The sequence below is a fragment of the Populus euphratica genome, unplaced genomic scaffold (genome assembly GCF_000495115.2).
Source record: "Populus euphratica unplaced genomic scaffold, PopEup_1.0 scaffold1925.1, whole genome shotgun sequence".
In the NCBI taxonomy this organism is placed as follows: domain Eukaryota; kingdom Viridiplantae; phylum Streptophyta; class Magnoliopsida; order Malpighiales; family Salicaceae; genus Populus; species Populus euphratica.
In genome coordinates, this window is record NW_011501768.1 from 8,623 (window position 1) to 26,973 (window position 18,351).

The 18,351-nt window shown below is 31.1% G+C and overlaps 1 protein-coding gene and 1 pseudogene across 1 annotated transcript; both read right to left on the minus strand.

Annotated features, from left to right (window-relative positions):
* Positions 1 to 2,638: 2,638 nt before the first annotated feature.
* LOC105118410 (40S ribosomal protein S8-2-like) lies at positions 2,639 to 6,165 on the minus strand (annotated as a pseudogene).
* A 3,239-nt stretch (positions 6,166 to 9,404) lies between these two features.
* LOC105118408 (mitochondrial import inner membrane translocase subunit TIM22-2-like) lies at positions 9,405 to 16,388 on the minus strand. The gene is made up of 5 exons (XM_011016355.1): positions 16,097 to 16,388; positions 15,269 to 15,333; positions 14,872 to 14,944; positions 14,740 to 14,793; positions 9,405 to 9,881 (listed from the first exon to the last, which is right to left on the minus strand). Exons 1-5 carry the CDS (start codon positions 16,302 to 16,304, stop codon positions 9,628 to 9,630), a joined length of 654 nt encoding a protein of 217 aa, XP_011014657.1. The 5' UTR covers positions 16,305 to 16,388; the 3' UTR covers positions 9,405 to 9,627.
* Positions 16,389 to 18,351: the final 1,963 nt, after the last annotated feature.

Below are 18,351 nucleotides of genomic sequence, written 5' to 3' on the forward strand. Positions count from 1 at the left end.
ATTTTTTAGAAAAAACAATCACAACCCAAGGAAGTTAACCTTAAACATTAGAATAAAAATTTTGTTTTTTTCGAAGTAAAGCCCCATAACTATATATTGATATATTGAGCACAAAATAAAGGTTTATTAATATTTTATTTAAGATGTATTGAGCAGATATATGAATTTAATAAGAGTTTGTTTATCTAGATATATTAATGAAAATTGAATGATGAATACCTTACTTTGTGGAATTTGCAAATTATTTTTTTATTTTAACACTTTGATTACTAGGGACTAGTAATAAGCTGGTTATGAGATGTGATTAGTACTTAAAAGTATATTTTTATCAAGGTTTTATATCATTTTTTTGCACTTGAAGTATCAATAACTGCTTAACTAAAGCATGTTTTATAATAACATATCTAATAATATAAGATACCTTTAATTTTTGGTAAAATTTTATTTTAAATGCAGACCTATCACATAAATGAAAGGATTGATTGATGAGTTTAAGAACTAAAATTGAAAGAACAAAGAGATGACCAAACTTAGAAAAAAGATACTGGTGCAGTTCAAACCAGAACATTGTTCGGTAATTGAGTCATATCTGGAGCTGTAAATCTTAGATTTAGGTCTACTTTATATGGATGGAAAGATAAGATATAAGCCCTATAACTTTCATTTGGAGCTTAAGATTTAAAAACGTCATTTTCAAGTCCAAATTATAGCAACAACAAAGAAGTCCAAATTTGTCCTACAGCCCGAACACTGTTTAGTTTTTGGCCCATATCTAGAGTATTAGAAGTCCAAATGACCTCCATATTTTTTTTTTCTGAAAAGCTGAGATAATTTCCTACAACTTTTATGTTTCAAGTGGTTTTAGTTTTGACGTTATTAATGATGTTTTGGGCAGATAGGAGAAGATAAGGATTGTCACCAAGTCAAGAGTTGACCACCCACTCATCAAATCAATTTTGGCCTACAAAAGAAGACATTTTCCATGCATTTAGGCATCTTGATTTTCATATCAAGATCATGCTCTTACTTTCTCTCTTTGTATTTTTATAATGTTTAAGTTTTGCTTTCATTAATATCATGTTTATGTCTTTCATTTCCTTTCCTTTACTTAGTTAACTTTTATCTTATTTATGTTCTTATCTTGTTTATTTATGTTTCTCCCTTTTATTATGTTTAGTTAAGTTTATTATATTAAGGTAAAAAGATTGCACTCATGATGTAAGAATAAGTATAGTGTAAACTTAACATGGACTTTAATGTTTGATACTAACATGTTTTGTATTTGTTATCTTATTCAGTTTTTAATACTTTATTTATTAAATGACTAATCTAAATTTATGTTGTATAACACTTGTTACAACAAATATTTGGCACTTTCATAGCTCATACTCTATGGTATAATAGACACTTGAGCTATAAAAGAAACTTGATTTATTGTTAACATAAGTTATAATCATGAATGCCTAACACATTTACAAGTATTAGCATTATTCGAATAAAATAACTAATATAACCGTGTTAACAATTTATAATCTAATTGAAACCTCCTTTATGTGTGGTTTCCAATTGAATAATAAGAATTTATACTATACTTGTTTGACATATCACTAGTGGATCCTCTAACCTTGACATTTGTTGTTATTATTGTTTAATCCTTACATTATTCTTTCATCTCAAAGTTCTCATCAACTTCTTTATTATTATTATTATTATTATTATTATTATTATTGATATTATTGTTACTATTGTTGTTATTACTCCAAGTTCTCATCAACTTCTTCTTTCTCTTTCTCTTCTTTTTTATTATTATCATTATTACTATTACTACTACCACCACTACTACTAGTATTATTATTACTATTAGTAGTAGTATTATTATTGTTAGTATTGTTGTTGTTGTATTATTGTTATTTATAATTTGTACAATTAACTTCCGTATGGTTTGACTCTAGTCTTACCAAATTATTTATTATTTTAACACTACTGCATTTAAAAAAAAAATCAATCATTTAATCGTATCGCATGCATATACCTATATGCTAGTCCATAGTTGGTTGTGATAATATATCGTTGAAAAAGGAAAAAAACATAAGCAAGTATATAGAAACAATAAGGCAATGTCCAGATATAAATTTTTATTACAGAGGTGAGTTCGACAATAGAGATGTTCTCGTACCACGTCTAATACTAGCTAAATCTAGCTAAATCTACAATGATGAAGAGATATGAAGTTCTTCATGGCAAAAAGACACTAATCCCTCTGTTGCTTAAATCAACTTGAATAGCATGAAGAAGATTACTTGTATTTTTTTAATGGTATATTTACCATGTAATAGAACAATTGTTGAATAAATTCCATTGAGCATGTTAATCTATTAATCAAGATTCAAGTACTTTGAGATCAATTACACTACTTATTCTTTGTTTGTTCCTACTAACAAGAGTAAAAACATGTGGCAACGTCGTAAAATCATGTCTTAGATTGCTAAAATCCTAACCAATAAACAAATTCAAATGATGGGCAAAACTGGTTTCAACTTTAATTTCTCGTCTCATCGCAAGTTTTGCATTCAAAAGAAAGAAAGATACGGCATAACTGCAAGGCCTGATCTGAATAAGAAGCTCACATAACAAAATTTTAGGTAGCCCCAGCTCCCTTGCCCTTTTTCCTTCGTGTCTTCTTTATATAAAACTCTAGCTCTCGGCCCTCCAAGATGTATCTATAAAGAAAGGTAATTAGCGTTCTTTTGCAATGCCCTCATCTTTAACCATAGTATACAGATAGCAACCTAAACAGAGAAGCAGAAGGAAGTAGCATACCCATCAGCAGACCACACTGACCAGGCCGTGATGAAATACTTGCCATTAAACGGCTACTGCCAAATTGCTCCTCGATGTGTGGGTCAAGTTCGCGAGTCTGCTGTCTTTTCTCCAACTTTCTCTGCACATGATTGCTCTTCTTCACCTTTCCTTTAAATAAATCAATAGAGACATTTACGCACTGATTCCATCATAATTACCATAAGATTATACAAGAAAGATAAGCCATGCTTATACCACTAAAAAGGTTTGAACAAATCTTGATGTGTCCAAGATGTGAGAGGAAAATTCTCACATCAATTAAAATCTCTTAATTTAATAATATTTGATACAGTGATATCGATAATTTTTCAAATTAACCTTGGCTCGGCATATGTGAAAACTCAACAAGTAGACAAGAACCTCTCACGGGCAACTAACCAAAAGACACAACTCAAATTCACACTTTGCTGACGGACAAAAGTTAGTGAGTGACCAAAATTTACATCGCTACAGAAATACTTGATTATAAGGAGTTTTTTTTTTTTGGCAGAATTATGTTTTTGAATTTTTTTTAATATTTTCAATTTAAAAATAAATTTTATAAAATAAAATGATATTATTTTAATATATTTATAAATAAAAAAATATCGTACTGTGAAATTTTACATAAATTTTTTATATTTAAATATTAAAATAAAACAAATTTAAGATCTGTTTAGAAACATAGTTTAAATCATGTTTTTTTAAATTTAAAAATTATTTTTTTAATTTTTTATATTATTAGATTATTTTGATTTTTGTTAATTTTTTATATTATCATATTATTTTGATGCACTGATTTTAAAAATAATTTTTTTAAAAAAAATTATTTTAATATATTTTTAAATAAAAAATATTTTAAATCACAACCACTGCAATAATTCCTTATTTTACACGCTAGGATAGAAAATATAAATATTCAAAAACCAGCAAACAATTGATCCGCCTAGTAGAAGAAATAATTAGGTAACAGTTCTACCTTCCCTTCCTTCTTGGCAGCAGCAATGGTTTTTTCCTTACGACCACTTTCAACACCATAGTGCTACAGATACCTTTGCTTGAAAGGTGCAGCATCAACCTGAACAATGACACTTTTCACCGAAGACTGAGAACGAACCAGCTCATCGTTAGATGCATTGTACACCACATCAAGAATCCTGTTCTTTCTGGCCACTACCTCACTACCCCAAGAGTAGTTTCCAGTATCATGTCTCAAAGCACGCCACTTCACATTTCCTCCTCGGAACCTAATCCACCTCACAGTCTTGTTGCTCGACAATTTAGTGTTAGCAGGCTGCCTTCCGAGCTCATACCTTCAAGATTGAAAAGACAATGATGTAATTGGGTTCGCAACCAACATCTTAGATTGTATAGGAAAGATAGGCCTATTTTCACACATAATGAAGGGAAATGGCCTCCTACAGCAAGACACAAAGACTCGCATGAAAAGGAAACTCAGGGTGGATAGGAGGGATCAGGCTTCACGCATCCTGAAGCATATCACTATTGAATCTTAATATTTTTTTTAAGGAATGAACACGAACTACAATCAATACTGATTGATCCCAAAGTGTTTTCTTTTTTATTAATATTATTAAAGGGCCAGAAGAGAACACAAATCTTTTCTTATTTCATTAACCAACCAAACAGAGTAGAGCAGAAACAAATGAAGGCCAGCAACAAAATAGCTTTTAGAGTAGCTTACTTTCTCCAGGCTTTCTTCTTGCCTCCAGTGGTCCGCCTCTTGTGCAAAGAATCACGAGAAACCCCTAATCCATACAAAGTTTCTGGAGCAATGGACTTGGACAATGGGTTACCTGATTTCAAATATAACAGACAACGAATGAAATGAAAAGGAAGATGATAATGGAAGGGAAGATGTGAGTGATGCAGAGGGCTGAAAAGGGGGAAAGGAAAGAAGCAGAGAGAAGAGTGAGAGGGAGAATCTCTGAAAATATTGGAATGTGCTGTACCATTAATTTTTTCATGTATTCTGTTGAAACATAACGCAATATATATAACATTCTTTCTATTCTTAACGTTCTAGTGTTTTTTCTCTTAACACACGTGGCTTCTTTTAGTTAATTACTAATGAAATTGAAATACATAACATTGGTTGTAATTGCAATGCTCAAAATGCATCATTTTAACTTATCGATTCTCCTAACTTGAATTCCCCCCTGAAACCCACTTGTCAGTTCCCTCCTTGCAACAATTACCCTTCGTTCAAGTGAACCTTGTCCCCAAGGTCGAATTGGGGAAATGACAAAGCTAATTCACCAGAAAATTCCTAAGTGGCTTATGCAGGTGTTAGGCTCGTCCAATTAATAAGCCTTTGGATGGCTGCTTGGTTTTTCTTTACCATTTGTTGATCCTGTATAGTTTACAGGCAGAAAAGAGGTTCAGTTGATAAAGCTGGCAATGTGGTGTCAACCTTCCTAGTCCCCCACCTTCTTATTTAATAGGGACATATGAAAGACAAGAAGTATGGTTATAAAGGCGAGTAACTTCAGTTTATAGGCCATGATACCAATTCATGCTAAAACTTTATATATAGGGATCAGGCTAATTTTTTGAATTGTCTATGGTCTAGTGTTTTTTATCTATATGGTTGTAATTTGGTGTAGACTAGATCATTTATTGCAAATGATCTCTCACTTATGTGCTTATTTGCTAGTTGAATCATTCTATCTTATGTAACCTGGAGATTTCTCTTAATAGTTTGCAGCATTAATTCCCTCTTTGATAAACAATCATCCATGGCCTTTACTTGGGAGTCCCTTGGAAAATATAGAATGTGTAAAGGGGGAGAGTAGCCATAAATGATTTTATAAAGAATGAATTTTGTTGCAGTATAGTAGTTAGTATTGTACCACTATTTTGTTAATAGAAGTCACTTAACCTATTGAGTTAAGGAGAAACCTATCATGTAATGCAAATAGTTAGGCATTTGTTGACCACCTTTCTAAAAAGAACTCTTCACCAGATAATGAGTGAAACTGTGTTACTCAACTATCTACCATCCACAGTCAGATGATCAAACTGAGGTGGTCAACAAATGCCTAATTATTTGCATTACATGATAGGTTTCTTCTTAACTCAATAGGTTAAGTGACTTCCATAGACTCAGAAAAACAACATCCCTATCACACATAATAATAGCAGGTAGGTCTTATAGTTTGTAAATGTTGTCGAGAAAAACTCTGGCCACGTAGTATAAGGATGGAAAATAGCTATGAAATACACGTATTTACTGAATCTGTCAACGACCACAAATATAACCTCCCTACCTTCAGACTTAGGCAACTCCTCTACAAAATCCATACTAATAACAATAAATGGGATTTTAGGTATTGGAAATGGTTGTTGTAACCTTGGGTGCGTGTGTTTTTAACTTGTTCTGTTGATAAATGGGATATTCCCTGATGTATTGTCTAATATATTTCTACTGCCCCTTCTAATAGACGCGCTAGCCACCCTTGTGTCCCCCTGCGACTGAGTCATGATACAAGGCAATGATCTTAGTCTAAAGAGTCATATTATAGCCAACAACTACCTTACCCTTTTTGCACAATAGTTGATTAACCCATGAGTAGTGGGGATGAGAAGTATGATTCGTGCTTAACTCCTAAATGAGGGTTTGTACAACCCTGTCACTTACCCATGATGCTTTGATTTCTTCCATAAGAGTAGTAGAGATCATAGAAACTGTTAAGGTGCTTAACTCCTTACAAGACACTTTAGATAGTGCATCCATAGCCACATTGTCCTTACCTTTCTTAAACTTGATCTCATAATCAAAGCCAAGTAGTTTGGCTAACCACACATGCTATGATGGGCAGGTCACCTTCTGTTCCAACAAATATTTTAAACTAATATGATCAGTGCGGATTATGAAATGTTTACCCTATAAGTAATGCCTCTATTTAGTGATAACCAGCAAAATAGTTAACAGCTCTCTTTCATAAATGCATTCCTGCATCAGAACTGCCTCCGTGCTCTTATTGCTAACATTTATCTCTATGATAAATTCTTTATCCAAGTCTGATAATGTTAGTACTGAGGGGTTAGTCATAATATTCTTAAGCTAATGGAAGGTTGTGATTGCCCCTTCATTCCATATATAGATATCATTATTCAGCAAATGTATCAAAGGTTTGCATATGGTGCCATAGCCTTTGACAAACCTGTGAGGCCAAGAAATCCCCTTAATTGTTTAATATTGCTTAGGATAGGCCAATCTAGTATGGCCTTGATTTTTTATGGATTAGTCCACACCCCTGCTACAAAGATAATATGACCAAGGTACTCAACATGGTTACTATAGAAGACATATTTATTAACCTTAGCATACCACTTGTTAGACTTCAAAATCTCAAATACAAACTTTAGGTGCCCCAAGTGTTCATTCATAGTGTTGTTATAGATGAGGATATCATTAAAGAACACAAGAATAAACTTTCACAAATGACTTCGAAATACCTTATTCATCAAACTTTGAAATATGGTAGGAGCATTAGTTAAGTCAAAAAGCATGACCATGAATTCATGGTGCCCATTGTGAATCATGAATGTCATCTTATAAACATCCTCAGGAGACATTCTGATCTACTGGTAACAAGATCTAAGGTCTATTTTAGAAAAGATAGTAACACCAACCAACTCCTCTAGAAGTTTGTCTACTAGAGGAATAAGTAATTTATCCCTCACTGTAAGCTTATTTAATGCTTTGTGGTCAAACATAGCCTCTAGGATCAATCCTTCTTCTTGACTAGGAGGACTATTAGGGAAGTAAAAGGGCTATGACTATGTTTGATAGTTCCTAAATCTAGCATCTTTTTAATCATCCTCTCCTTTATATGCTTTTATATACTTGAGTGTCTATAAGGCAAGGGTTGACTAGATTGGATCCCTCCTTTAGAGGTATATTATGGTCATGGTTGTGTGGTGATGGTAAGCTCCTAAGTTCTTCAAATACTTTATTAGTACTTAAAAGTGTATTTTTATCAAGGTTTTATATCAGTATTTTGCATTTGAAGTATCAATAATTTCTTAATTAAAGCATATTTTATAATAACAAGTATGATACTATAAGATACCTTTAATTTATAATAAATGTTCATCTTAAATACAGGCCTATTACATAAATCAAAGGATTGATTCATGAGTTTAGCTATTGAAATTGAGAAGACAAAGAGAAGGTGAAGCTTAGAAAAGATATATTGGTTCAATTCAAATTGAAATACTATTCAGTCATTGGGTCATATCTAAGTTATAGATCTTGGATTTTAATTTGGTTTATATGGCTAAAAAGCTAAAACATAGGCCTAAAACATTCATGGGAATGCAAGACTCAATTTTGCTATTTGGAAGTCCAAATTTTAGCAACAAAGAAAAAGCTTGAATCCATCCTACAACCTAGACACTATTTAGCCTGTATCTTGAGTTCTAAAAGTCCAAACAACCTTAATTTTTTTATTGGAAAGCTAAGAAAATTTTCTAAAACTTTAATGAATAAAGTCTGTTAAAATTTTGATTATAACAATAATGTTTTGTTTAGATAAGAAGATAAGAATTGTCACCAAGTCAAAATGTGGTCACCCACTCAACAATTAGTCAACAAATTAATAGTTTTCAATTTTGACCTATAAAAGGAGGTATTTTCCATACATTTAGGCATCTTAATTTTCAAATCAAGATCATGTTCTTGCTCTCTTTTCATTGTAATGCTTAAGTTTTGCTTATATTAACCTCTTATTTATAATTCTCATTTCCTTTCTTTTACTTAGTTGACTTTTATTTTATTTATGTTCTTATCTTATTTATTTATGTTTCTCTATTTTATTATATTTAGTTGAGTTTATTATGTTAAGGTAAAAAGGTTACACTAATGGTGTAAGAATCAGTCAAGTATAAACTCAACATGGACCTTAATATTTGATACTAACATATTATATATTTGTAATCTTGTTCACTTTTAATAATTTACTTGTTAAATGGTTAATCTAGATTTGTATTGTATAACACTTGGTACAACAAATACTTGATATTTTTATAGTTGAACCATATGGTATAACCGACACTTATGCTATAAAAAGAACTTGATTTGTTGTTAACATAAGTTATATTTATGAATACCTAACAATATTTACAAGTATTAACATTATTCAAATAAGATAATTAATATAATCTAACAATTTATAATCCAATTGAAACCTTCTTTATATGTAACCAGTTGAGTAATAAAAAGAGTTTATACTATACTTTGAAATATCATTAGTGGATATTCTAACCTTAATAATTATTTTATCCTTATTTAATCTTTTTCATTAATCTTTTATCTTAAAAATTCCTTGCAAAGGAGGTGGAGGTAGTAAAAACTAAGATTTTAAAATTATTAGATGCAAAAGTTATTTACATCATAGATAGTAAATGAATAACACTTATCCATGCTATACCTAAAAATACCATAATCATATTGATAAAGAACAAAATAATAAAAGAGAATGTCCTTCTGAATTCTACAATGCACCACAACTTTCCAAATATATACATTATGAGAATTTTCTCGGTAATGATCCTGGATTTTTTATGATTTCTGTACCAAAGAAACGTACGACATAAAATAATGCCTCTAGGCCAAGATGAAATTGCATACCACGCAAGAAATCAATTTCAATGTCCAAGCCTGCAACAAGCTGCAGAAGCTAAAAATACAGATTTACATGATGTCGCCATAGTCGCCATACAAGCAATCTAAACATAATCAATCTGCTTCGGGTTTTATCAGGTTACAGCAGGAAAATTTCCACTCTTGGGCTTCCGCAGGGACTTGCAGAAAAAGGAGAAGGCCCTTTTCAGTTCATCTGGAAGAGGGACTGCAAGATGGAGAGCTACGGGACAGGTTACATTGTGATGGTCACGTTTGTTCCTTGAAGAAAATGAGTGAGCCAGCGCTGGTTGCTGCTTGTTCAGACCTTCAATTATGAATGAGAATGCTCCAAATGTAAGGCAACTCTGCAGAAGTGCCTGAGGTGCGCCTGCAAATACAAAAGAGAAACTTATAAGACTCTAAATAGACATCTACATGATTTTTATTTTTTCTTATTTTTTGTTTTTTTATTTCATAAAACAAAAAAGGAAAATTCAGAGGTACCAAAATGTGGCCATCCATCACGTATATCATATTCAATTACAGAACTTGTTAATGTTCGTTAACATTTCCATGCAACTCCTTTCGGTTCACAGTTACGCATTGAAAATAAGACTAATTTTAATAGCCAGCTCCCTTTTTTAGTTATCTGTAATTTGTTGTCTTCCATTCTGGGTTTTTATATATATATATATATACTCGATCGAGATCTTAAAATTCCTCCTACCAAAACATAATTGCAAACCAAACCCATAAAATTCAGAATATGACCTCTTTTAAAATAGCCTTCTTTTTTTCTTTTCTGAACAAACATCAGAGTACATCCCGTGGAAGTACCGATTGGAGTTGGAAGAAGAAACTACTTATTGTGGTCATGTGTGAATTCATTGCTAGTTTACTTTGACAAGAAAAATAAATTAATTTTTTATTGTAAATAAGAAGTGAAAACATTCTATTATTATAGAATAGTCAGGAAAAATAAAAATAACAGTGGATGAGAGACAGCCGCTACTCTAAATACAAACTGCAATAGAGAAATAATTTCTAAAGGCCAAACCAGAAAGCAAGTCTTCTCAAAAAAAAAAATGGCAAAGTTACAGCAAAAGTAGAAAACATAAATTACAGCAAGATAATGGCTAAATTTAAAGTACAATTGAGATTTGGAACTAGCTAATAGGGTTTAGAGTTCATAAGAAACCTCCAGAATCTGAATAAATTGATAAAATAACCTCAGTAGCTTATTAACATTAGTTAATGCCTAAATCCATACAGGGAAAGGATTCCTAGTCTTGGTCTCCAAAGTAAAGCTACTTAATCTCTAAGGAAATGCTTTAACAACTCACATGCCAATCATATGACCTTCGATTAATTAAACCTAATATCCTATATATAATATATGGAATCTAAAGAAAGCTCTAGCATCATTCTCCTCAAGTTGGAAGAAACTAGTTCTCGAGTTGGGAACCATTATTGTCTTGATTTTGTGAGTGTTCATTCAAGACTTGTCAGCCTCTTTCCTTTTTTTGGCTTTAGGTTCATAACAATTTTAGATATCTTTAGCTTTTTCATGATCAGTTTTGCATAAGGAACATCAATTTACAATTTATTTATGTTTTATTGACTTCTTGAGTAACGAAGTGCAAATCTTAAACTTATTTCATCAACATGTGTTCTATCCAAATAAAATTTGCACAATTCTTCTACCTTTGGGATAATATCATACTTGTAATCAATAAAGGTTAAACATAGGGTAAATCAACAAATTTCCTTTGTTGAACAACTCACATGATATCTTTGCAAACTTCTACCTTTTTTCAATGAGGTTACCAATGATAACATCATCATTGCTATTATTGTCAACATTGATTGCTCTATTATCATCATGATCATCATTGAAATAAATGTTATAGATTGATGCAGAACACCAACCTATTTAAATATTATCATCAAAATCATCATTGCACTATAACATCGTACATTGATGGAGAATCCCAACCTAGACCTACTTCTTTCTCTACTAATTCTTCATCTTTTAGAACTTGTTGCCCTTTCACTCTCTTCCTCTATAGAAATTCAATTTTTTTCTTCATCCATACAACCACCACCACCTTCTACTATGTCAAAAGAGTCATGGCCACCTTGAATCTCCACCATAGCTCCCACTAATTCTTGTGGCTGCAAAGCATCAATAATGAGGAACAAACGTTCAATTAACTACTTATCTCAACCATTATTGTTTTCCTATCTTGATTTCTCCATCTACAAACTCCAACACATCCTTCCATGGTTAAAGGATTGAAACCCTAACACACACTCTTGGGGATCTTTTTGGTTCACTGCCAACTTGACGCAGTGTGGGAAGAGGAAAATGGTAGAGAACAGAAATTACAGCAGAATAATGGCTAATTAGGATAGCATTGAGGTTGTAACAAGGTAATAGAGTTGAAGATTCACAACAAACCTCCAGAATCTAAATATATCAATAAATTAACAAAGAACTATAAAATAACCCTAGTAGCCTATTTATATTATTTGTGAAAAGGATTCCTAGTTTAAGTCCCCAAGTAAAACAACTTAACCTCTAATGAAATGCTATAAAAAGTCACATGCAAATCATGACCCTAGATAAATTAAATAACCCTAATATCTCTGAAATAAAATAAAATGAATTGTAAAGAAAGCTACTGCATCAATACAAGCAGTGGAGTTTGCTGGAATTGATGACTTCAAATAAACATTAAGAATTGAGACAAGGGAAAATTGCATGGAACCAAAAGGTAACTCAAGTAGTAAACTGATTAATGATACTTATAAGCTAATTCTTGTTCTACTTGATTGCATATAAACATGCAGTGGTGTGAAGCTATGATGCTTGGACCCTTTGGTTTCGCCTAAGTACTAGTGTCGAAACAACCTGACATGAGTACAATTATGAAATACAAGTCCAACCTCCCACCTAAATTTTGGAATTGAATCTATCAATATAAGAAATTCTTGTGCAAATAGATGATGGGAGGAAGAAGATGAAGAAAGAAATTGTAAAGGTGAGAGAAAAGAAGACAAATGCAGTGATCATGTGTACAAGCATTTTATTTGAGAAGTGATTTGGTTACAAGCAATGTTATCAAAGATGAAGGCGTCAAGTTGGTAAAATGACCGAGATGCTTCTAGGTGACTGACCAAGTGCAAACCCAAATGAACCAAGACAATATGCTACAGGTTAAAAAAATATATTATATTATATAAATCTAAAATATATATATCTTTCCAATTAAAATTAGATCATTAGAAAATCAAAACAAAATATAAAATACCATAACATAGTTGTATAAAGTTACATTTTTCACAAGATAATTTAAAATAGCAGTAGCCAAATAGATTAAAAAGCAAGCCTAAATATCATCATCATTATTGAATAATCTTCAAAAACATCTACATATATGTGTTCTTGTCATGTACTTGTGTTATTGTTCTTTGACTCTGTTCAATGTAAAGTGTGGTTGTGTTTCTCTTCAAGTGTCATTCCTTGACTGTATGCCTCCCATTTTAATGAATTTTTATTTTTTTAGCCTAATCTTTGTTTTTGACAAAAACACCCCTAAGTTGTTTCTTGAGGTAAATTAAAAAATGGTCAAAACATAAATCAGTTCGGAAAAAAAAATTCAACACAAAAGGAAGTATTTCAATTAGGCGCTCGCTTTAATGCCCAATGCTCGCTCATGAGGCGCTCGCCTAGGCAGCATTTCATTGAAATTTATTGACTAAGGCTAATAAAGGTGATGTCACCTCGCCTGGAGCGCCTTAACACCTCTTGACAACACTAGTTACAAGTGGGTGATAATATAACATGGAGATGTGATTTGATAGGACTTTTCCATGTATTAAGGTGTTACAACTCAAAAGTTATTTTCTTTTAGCTTGCTTTGAAGAAAACCATATATTTCTAATAAAACCAATTTTAAAAATAGTTCAAAGTACTCCTAACCACATTAACTCATCAACCAAACCTCTATATCTTCCCTATTTTTAATTATTCGTTATATATTTACTTACATGTGTCCCTATACTTGTATCCAATTTTTGGACACATCTTTGTTGGGTCTACATATCCTAGTTTTGGGAGATTTCACTTGTCAATCAATTGGACACATGCATGTATCTAACACCCATACACAAGTTCAAACAACAAGGGTATTTTTATATTTTGTTTTGGGTAGCAAATCCAGCAAACATGCTTTTTACATTTCCATGAAACAAATGACAATGATGAACAATGAGTAACAAAGATTGATGTTGAAGAGTTGATCAACTGAGAAGAATAGAAGTTAAAGAAAGAAGTTGAAAAAATTACGGAAGATCAAAGTTAAAAACGTAGAGGAAGCTAAATAGAGATAGGCAAGTGAGAACCTAACACCACTAAGGAGCATTGACCAATTAAGGAATAAGGAAGCCAACTTTAACTAGTCTCCCCTCTATGAAAATATCCATTTTTAAGAACTTGAAACCAATCATGAGTTACACATAGAACTTGTCTCTTTGTGCAGACATTGTGTAGTAATTAGTTATGCCAATACTGAATTTGGAAATGATAATATCATGATTGACATTTTGGAAGTTTGGTAGTTTCAAGTATTTGGATTATTGCAAAATACTTCTTTAGGGATGAATTTTGATGTAGAAAGATAAAGTTTCAACAAAAAGACAGAGAGGGCTTAGATTTTCCAAATAGGTGAGAACCCAAATGTTTGGAAGTTCTCAGCAAACAAAAGATAGGCGAAGGGTCCAGATTTTGGCACAAATGGAAAATAAGATGATATGCTTAAAAGAAATAATAGATGATAAAAGATTTGAGAAATGTGTCAAAAAATTGAAAAAAGTATTGAGAACAAAAGTCACTAGCATCGTAGGCATGCAGTATTGCTTGCTATGGAACTGTAAAACCACCTCCACAACAAGAAAAAGAAAAAAAAAGATATGCTAGCAAGTAACAAGGCATAGCTAAAAACAATCTAGCAAGGATAACTTCTTTTTTCCAAAATGCCAGAAACATTGAGCATACAAGGAGATGTGTGTGCACATCAAGGGAAATATGATTGGACGATTGCCAATGATGAATGTGCACATGATCATAAAACTTGAGCTTCAGAGATACAATGAAAATGAATGGCTAATATATTTTTTTTTTTTAATTCAGACATAATTCATGTCTTATTGTAACTTAATGTGTTACGTAAGACATAGAATACCTGGAAAACTCAAGGCAAGACCAGTACAGCATCCAGCTACTCCGGCATTGATAACTGCAATGAAAGAAGCATGAATAAAATAAAATATAAACAAGTAATGTGAAAACCAGTTTAACTATTGACATGTCATACCATCATCCTTCCCTCGCAGCCTCTTCAAAAAGCAGACAACTAAACTGTGTACTCCAGATAGAACTGCAAATGTCTAATACAAGAAACAGATAAGTAGATAAAGAACAAAAAAAAAAAAAAAAAAAAAAAAAAAAAAAAAAAAAAAAAAAAAAAAAAAAAAAAAAAAAAAAAAAAAAAAAAAAAAAAAAAAAAAAAAAAAAAAAAAGATTTTATCAGCTGAAGATCTGAAGATACAGTATGGGCATAAATTTCTCCTGCACAAATTATAATAGAAAGCAAATAATTTCACCACTGCATTATATATATATATATATATATATATATAACATAAGCATGTCTTATAACCATCATGCATATGCACAAATGCTATCGATGAAAATTAATTCATATCTCACACCTTGGCACAAGATCCTGCTTCCCCAAAGGATCCTTTGAAACCTTTCCTCTTAATCAAACCAGAACCTGAAAGGCATCTATGTGAGGCATCCTCCAAAAATAGTTAATCCTCAAAAACAGTACACATAAAACAATGAAAAGCTGGCAAAACAATGCCCGATAAATGCATGCAACAGGAAATTAGTAGACTTCCTCAGCACACTAGAATGATCATAGCGTATGAACAACTGATATCTACATACAGCAATGTGGGCTACAGTTTAATAAAAAAATAAAAAGATGATTTATACCAATAAAAAAGCAGAATCCATATAGGCATATCACAGCCAATGCCTTAGTAACACCCATTTGACAGCAAACTAAAGACAGGGTTCTATCACTACTGACTTACTTTGGAGCTGCCTAATGAATCAAGACAAAAAGTAAAAATTCCTATAAAGCGTTCCATGAGCTGACACCAACCAACTCGTGAACGCAATTGGAAAAAAGAACTGCATACAAATGATTAAAAAGTAGAAACCACTAAGTTCTACGCTTTATCACTCTTTTAAGTAATTAACCTCAAGAAAAGAACACATACATACAGCTCTACCCGTTAAAATAAAACTTGAAACATCATCACGTTGTGTGTGTATCAAAAGCCTCCTTCATTTGAACCCAAATGTTATTCTTTTATTTGAAAAAAAAAAGAGCAATAAGAAATTCAGGGTCTCAATTATCGCCATTGATTCCAAAACCACTAGACAACACAACTGAGAAAAATCTCAAAATGTCAAGTCATGAAAAACAGCAGTATTATAATAGATATATGTATCTATAGAGAGAGGACCGTAGCCAAAGATGGAGCCCATAAAGGCCCCAGCAGCGGAGTCACCAGCGAAGCGGAGGAGACAGACGGAAGGGGAACTGGACTCAGCAGAAGATATAAGAAATCCATTGTTTTTATTAATTGAAAGATTAGGGTTAGGGCTTGTGTCTTCGACATCGGAATCAGTGTTGTTGTTGTTGCTGGCATCTGGAGAATTCGCCGTCGCCATTCTCTTTCACTCTTTCTGTGTATGAAAAATATCCTCTCAAGCGATCTTAGCTAGCTGCGTTTCCTAAGCTTACTGGCTATGTTACCGCTACGTGACACGGACCAAATATTTTTATTATATAACAAATTAAAAAATTTATACATGAAATTAAAAATTATATGAATTAATAAAAAATAATTAATAACATATAAAAAAAATTAAAAACTAATAGAAAAATATAGTTTAAAGTATTGAATTTTGAAAAATAAAAATTTAAATTAATTAAATAAATAAATAATATGTAAGGCAATACATATTAAGAATATTATTTAAAAATAAATATTTTTTATTATTAAAAATATAATTTATCTATATAAAAAAATCATAAATGAATCAGACAAATCACTCCAAATATTAAACACATAACAAAAAAATTAATATTTTTTAAATGAGACCTCTAAACAAAATAAAAGAGATGAAGTCCAAATATTAAACACATAACAAAAAAATTAATATTTTTTAAATGAGACCTCTAAACAAAATAAAAGAGATGAAGTCCAAATATTAAACACATAATAAAAAAATCAATATTTTTAAATAAGACCTCTAAACAAAATAAAAGAGATGATGTTTTATCTATTTTTTTATTTTTTTAACTAATCATGTTACTTTATTTCTTTTCAATTATATTCTTTAAAGTTATATTTTCATGGCAACTATAGTTATCAAACAGGGCCTAGGGTTGACCTAACCAAAGAATCGAATCCTGGTTTACACGGGTTGATTCAAGTCAACCCAGAAAAATTTTAAAAATATTTTAGGTTTTAATATTTTATATAAAAAAATTAACAAACAATCCATATGGATATATGCTATACATGTTGTAAACAATTAAGTTTAAAAAATTATTTTAAAATATTTTTTAATTCCATGTTGAAAATATACTATTTTATTCTTCTAAGTTGAAGTATTTAAATAAAAAAAAGTTTTTTTATCTCATATTAAAAAACATAACTTTTTTCTGTGAATATAGAGTATATATATTAAAGGACTTTAATAAGGGAAGTTTTAGCATGTATATTTTCCACTATTTATACTTGATTTTGAAATATTTTAGATGTGTTGCACAAGTTAATTAGAATTTTGGATCCCTTTTTAAACTATCAACCTCGTGAAAAATTAATGTGTTTTCAAATACTAGATTACTGAGTAGGCAAAATTCAACAGTAAAACCGAACATTGATTGATTATGGGTTACAAAGGAAGTTATACAACTCAATTCCAGATGTTTGTCACCATTTTCAAACATCTAAGATGAAGGCCTACAAAACTTATAAAGGGCATATGACACGACCAAAATATTGATGTCTTCTCCCAAGTATAAGACTGTTAAAGTAATAAATAACCCGGCAAGACCGAGGTCGAACTACGGGGAGCTTAATTGTATAAATTATAACAATAACGATAACAATGACAATAATAGTAATAGTAATAGTAATAATATTACTAGTAATAATAGTAGTAGTAGTAAGAATAATAATAATGAGAGCTTTAAAATGTGATATTGATATAAGGAGTAAACAATGATAAAAATAATTGTTAAAGTTAAAGAATCCACTTATGATATTTCAAACTAGTATAAACCTCTTATTATTCAATTAGAAACCACATACAAAGAAGGTTCCAATCGGATTATAAATTGTTAACATGATTGCATTAGTTTTCTTATTCGAATAATGTTAATACTTGTAAATGTTGTCAGGTATTCATGATTATAACTTATGTTAACAACAAATCAAGTTCTTTTCATAGCACAAGTGTTGGTTACACCATATGGTTGGGCTATGAAAGTGTCAAGTATTTGTTGTACTGATTGATACTTAAAATTGTATTTTTATCAAGGTTTTATATCATCATTTTGCACTTGAAGTATCAATAACTCCTTAACTAAAGCATGTTTTATAATAACATATCTAATAATATAAGATACCTTTAATTTATGGTAAATGTTCATTTTAAATACAGGCCTATCACATAAATGAAAGAATTGATTGATGACTTTAAGAAC

Excerpts from the sequence above, each read along its gene's own strand:
- LOC105118408 (XM_011016355.1), bottom strand. The coding sequence starts at position 16,304 with ATGGCGACGGCGAATTCTCCAGATGCCAGCAACAACAACAACACTGAT. Across the intron at positions 15,334-16,096 it reads GGGCTCCATCTTTGGCTACG|GTTCTGGTTTGATTAAGAGG; the intron begins GTCCTCTCTCTA and ends GATGCCTTTCAG. Across the intron at positions 14,945-15,268 it reads AAGCAGGATCTTGTGCCAAG|ACATTTGCAGTTCTATCTGG; the intron begins GTGTGAGATATG and ends TTCTTGTATTAG.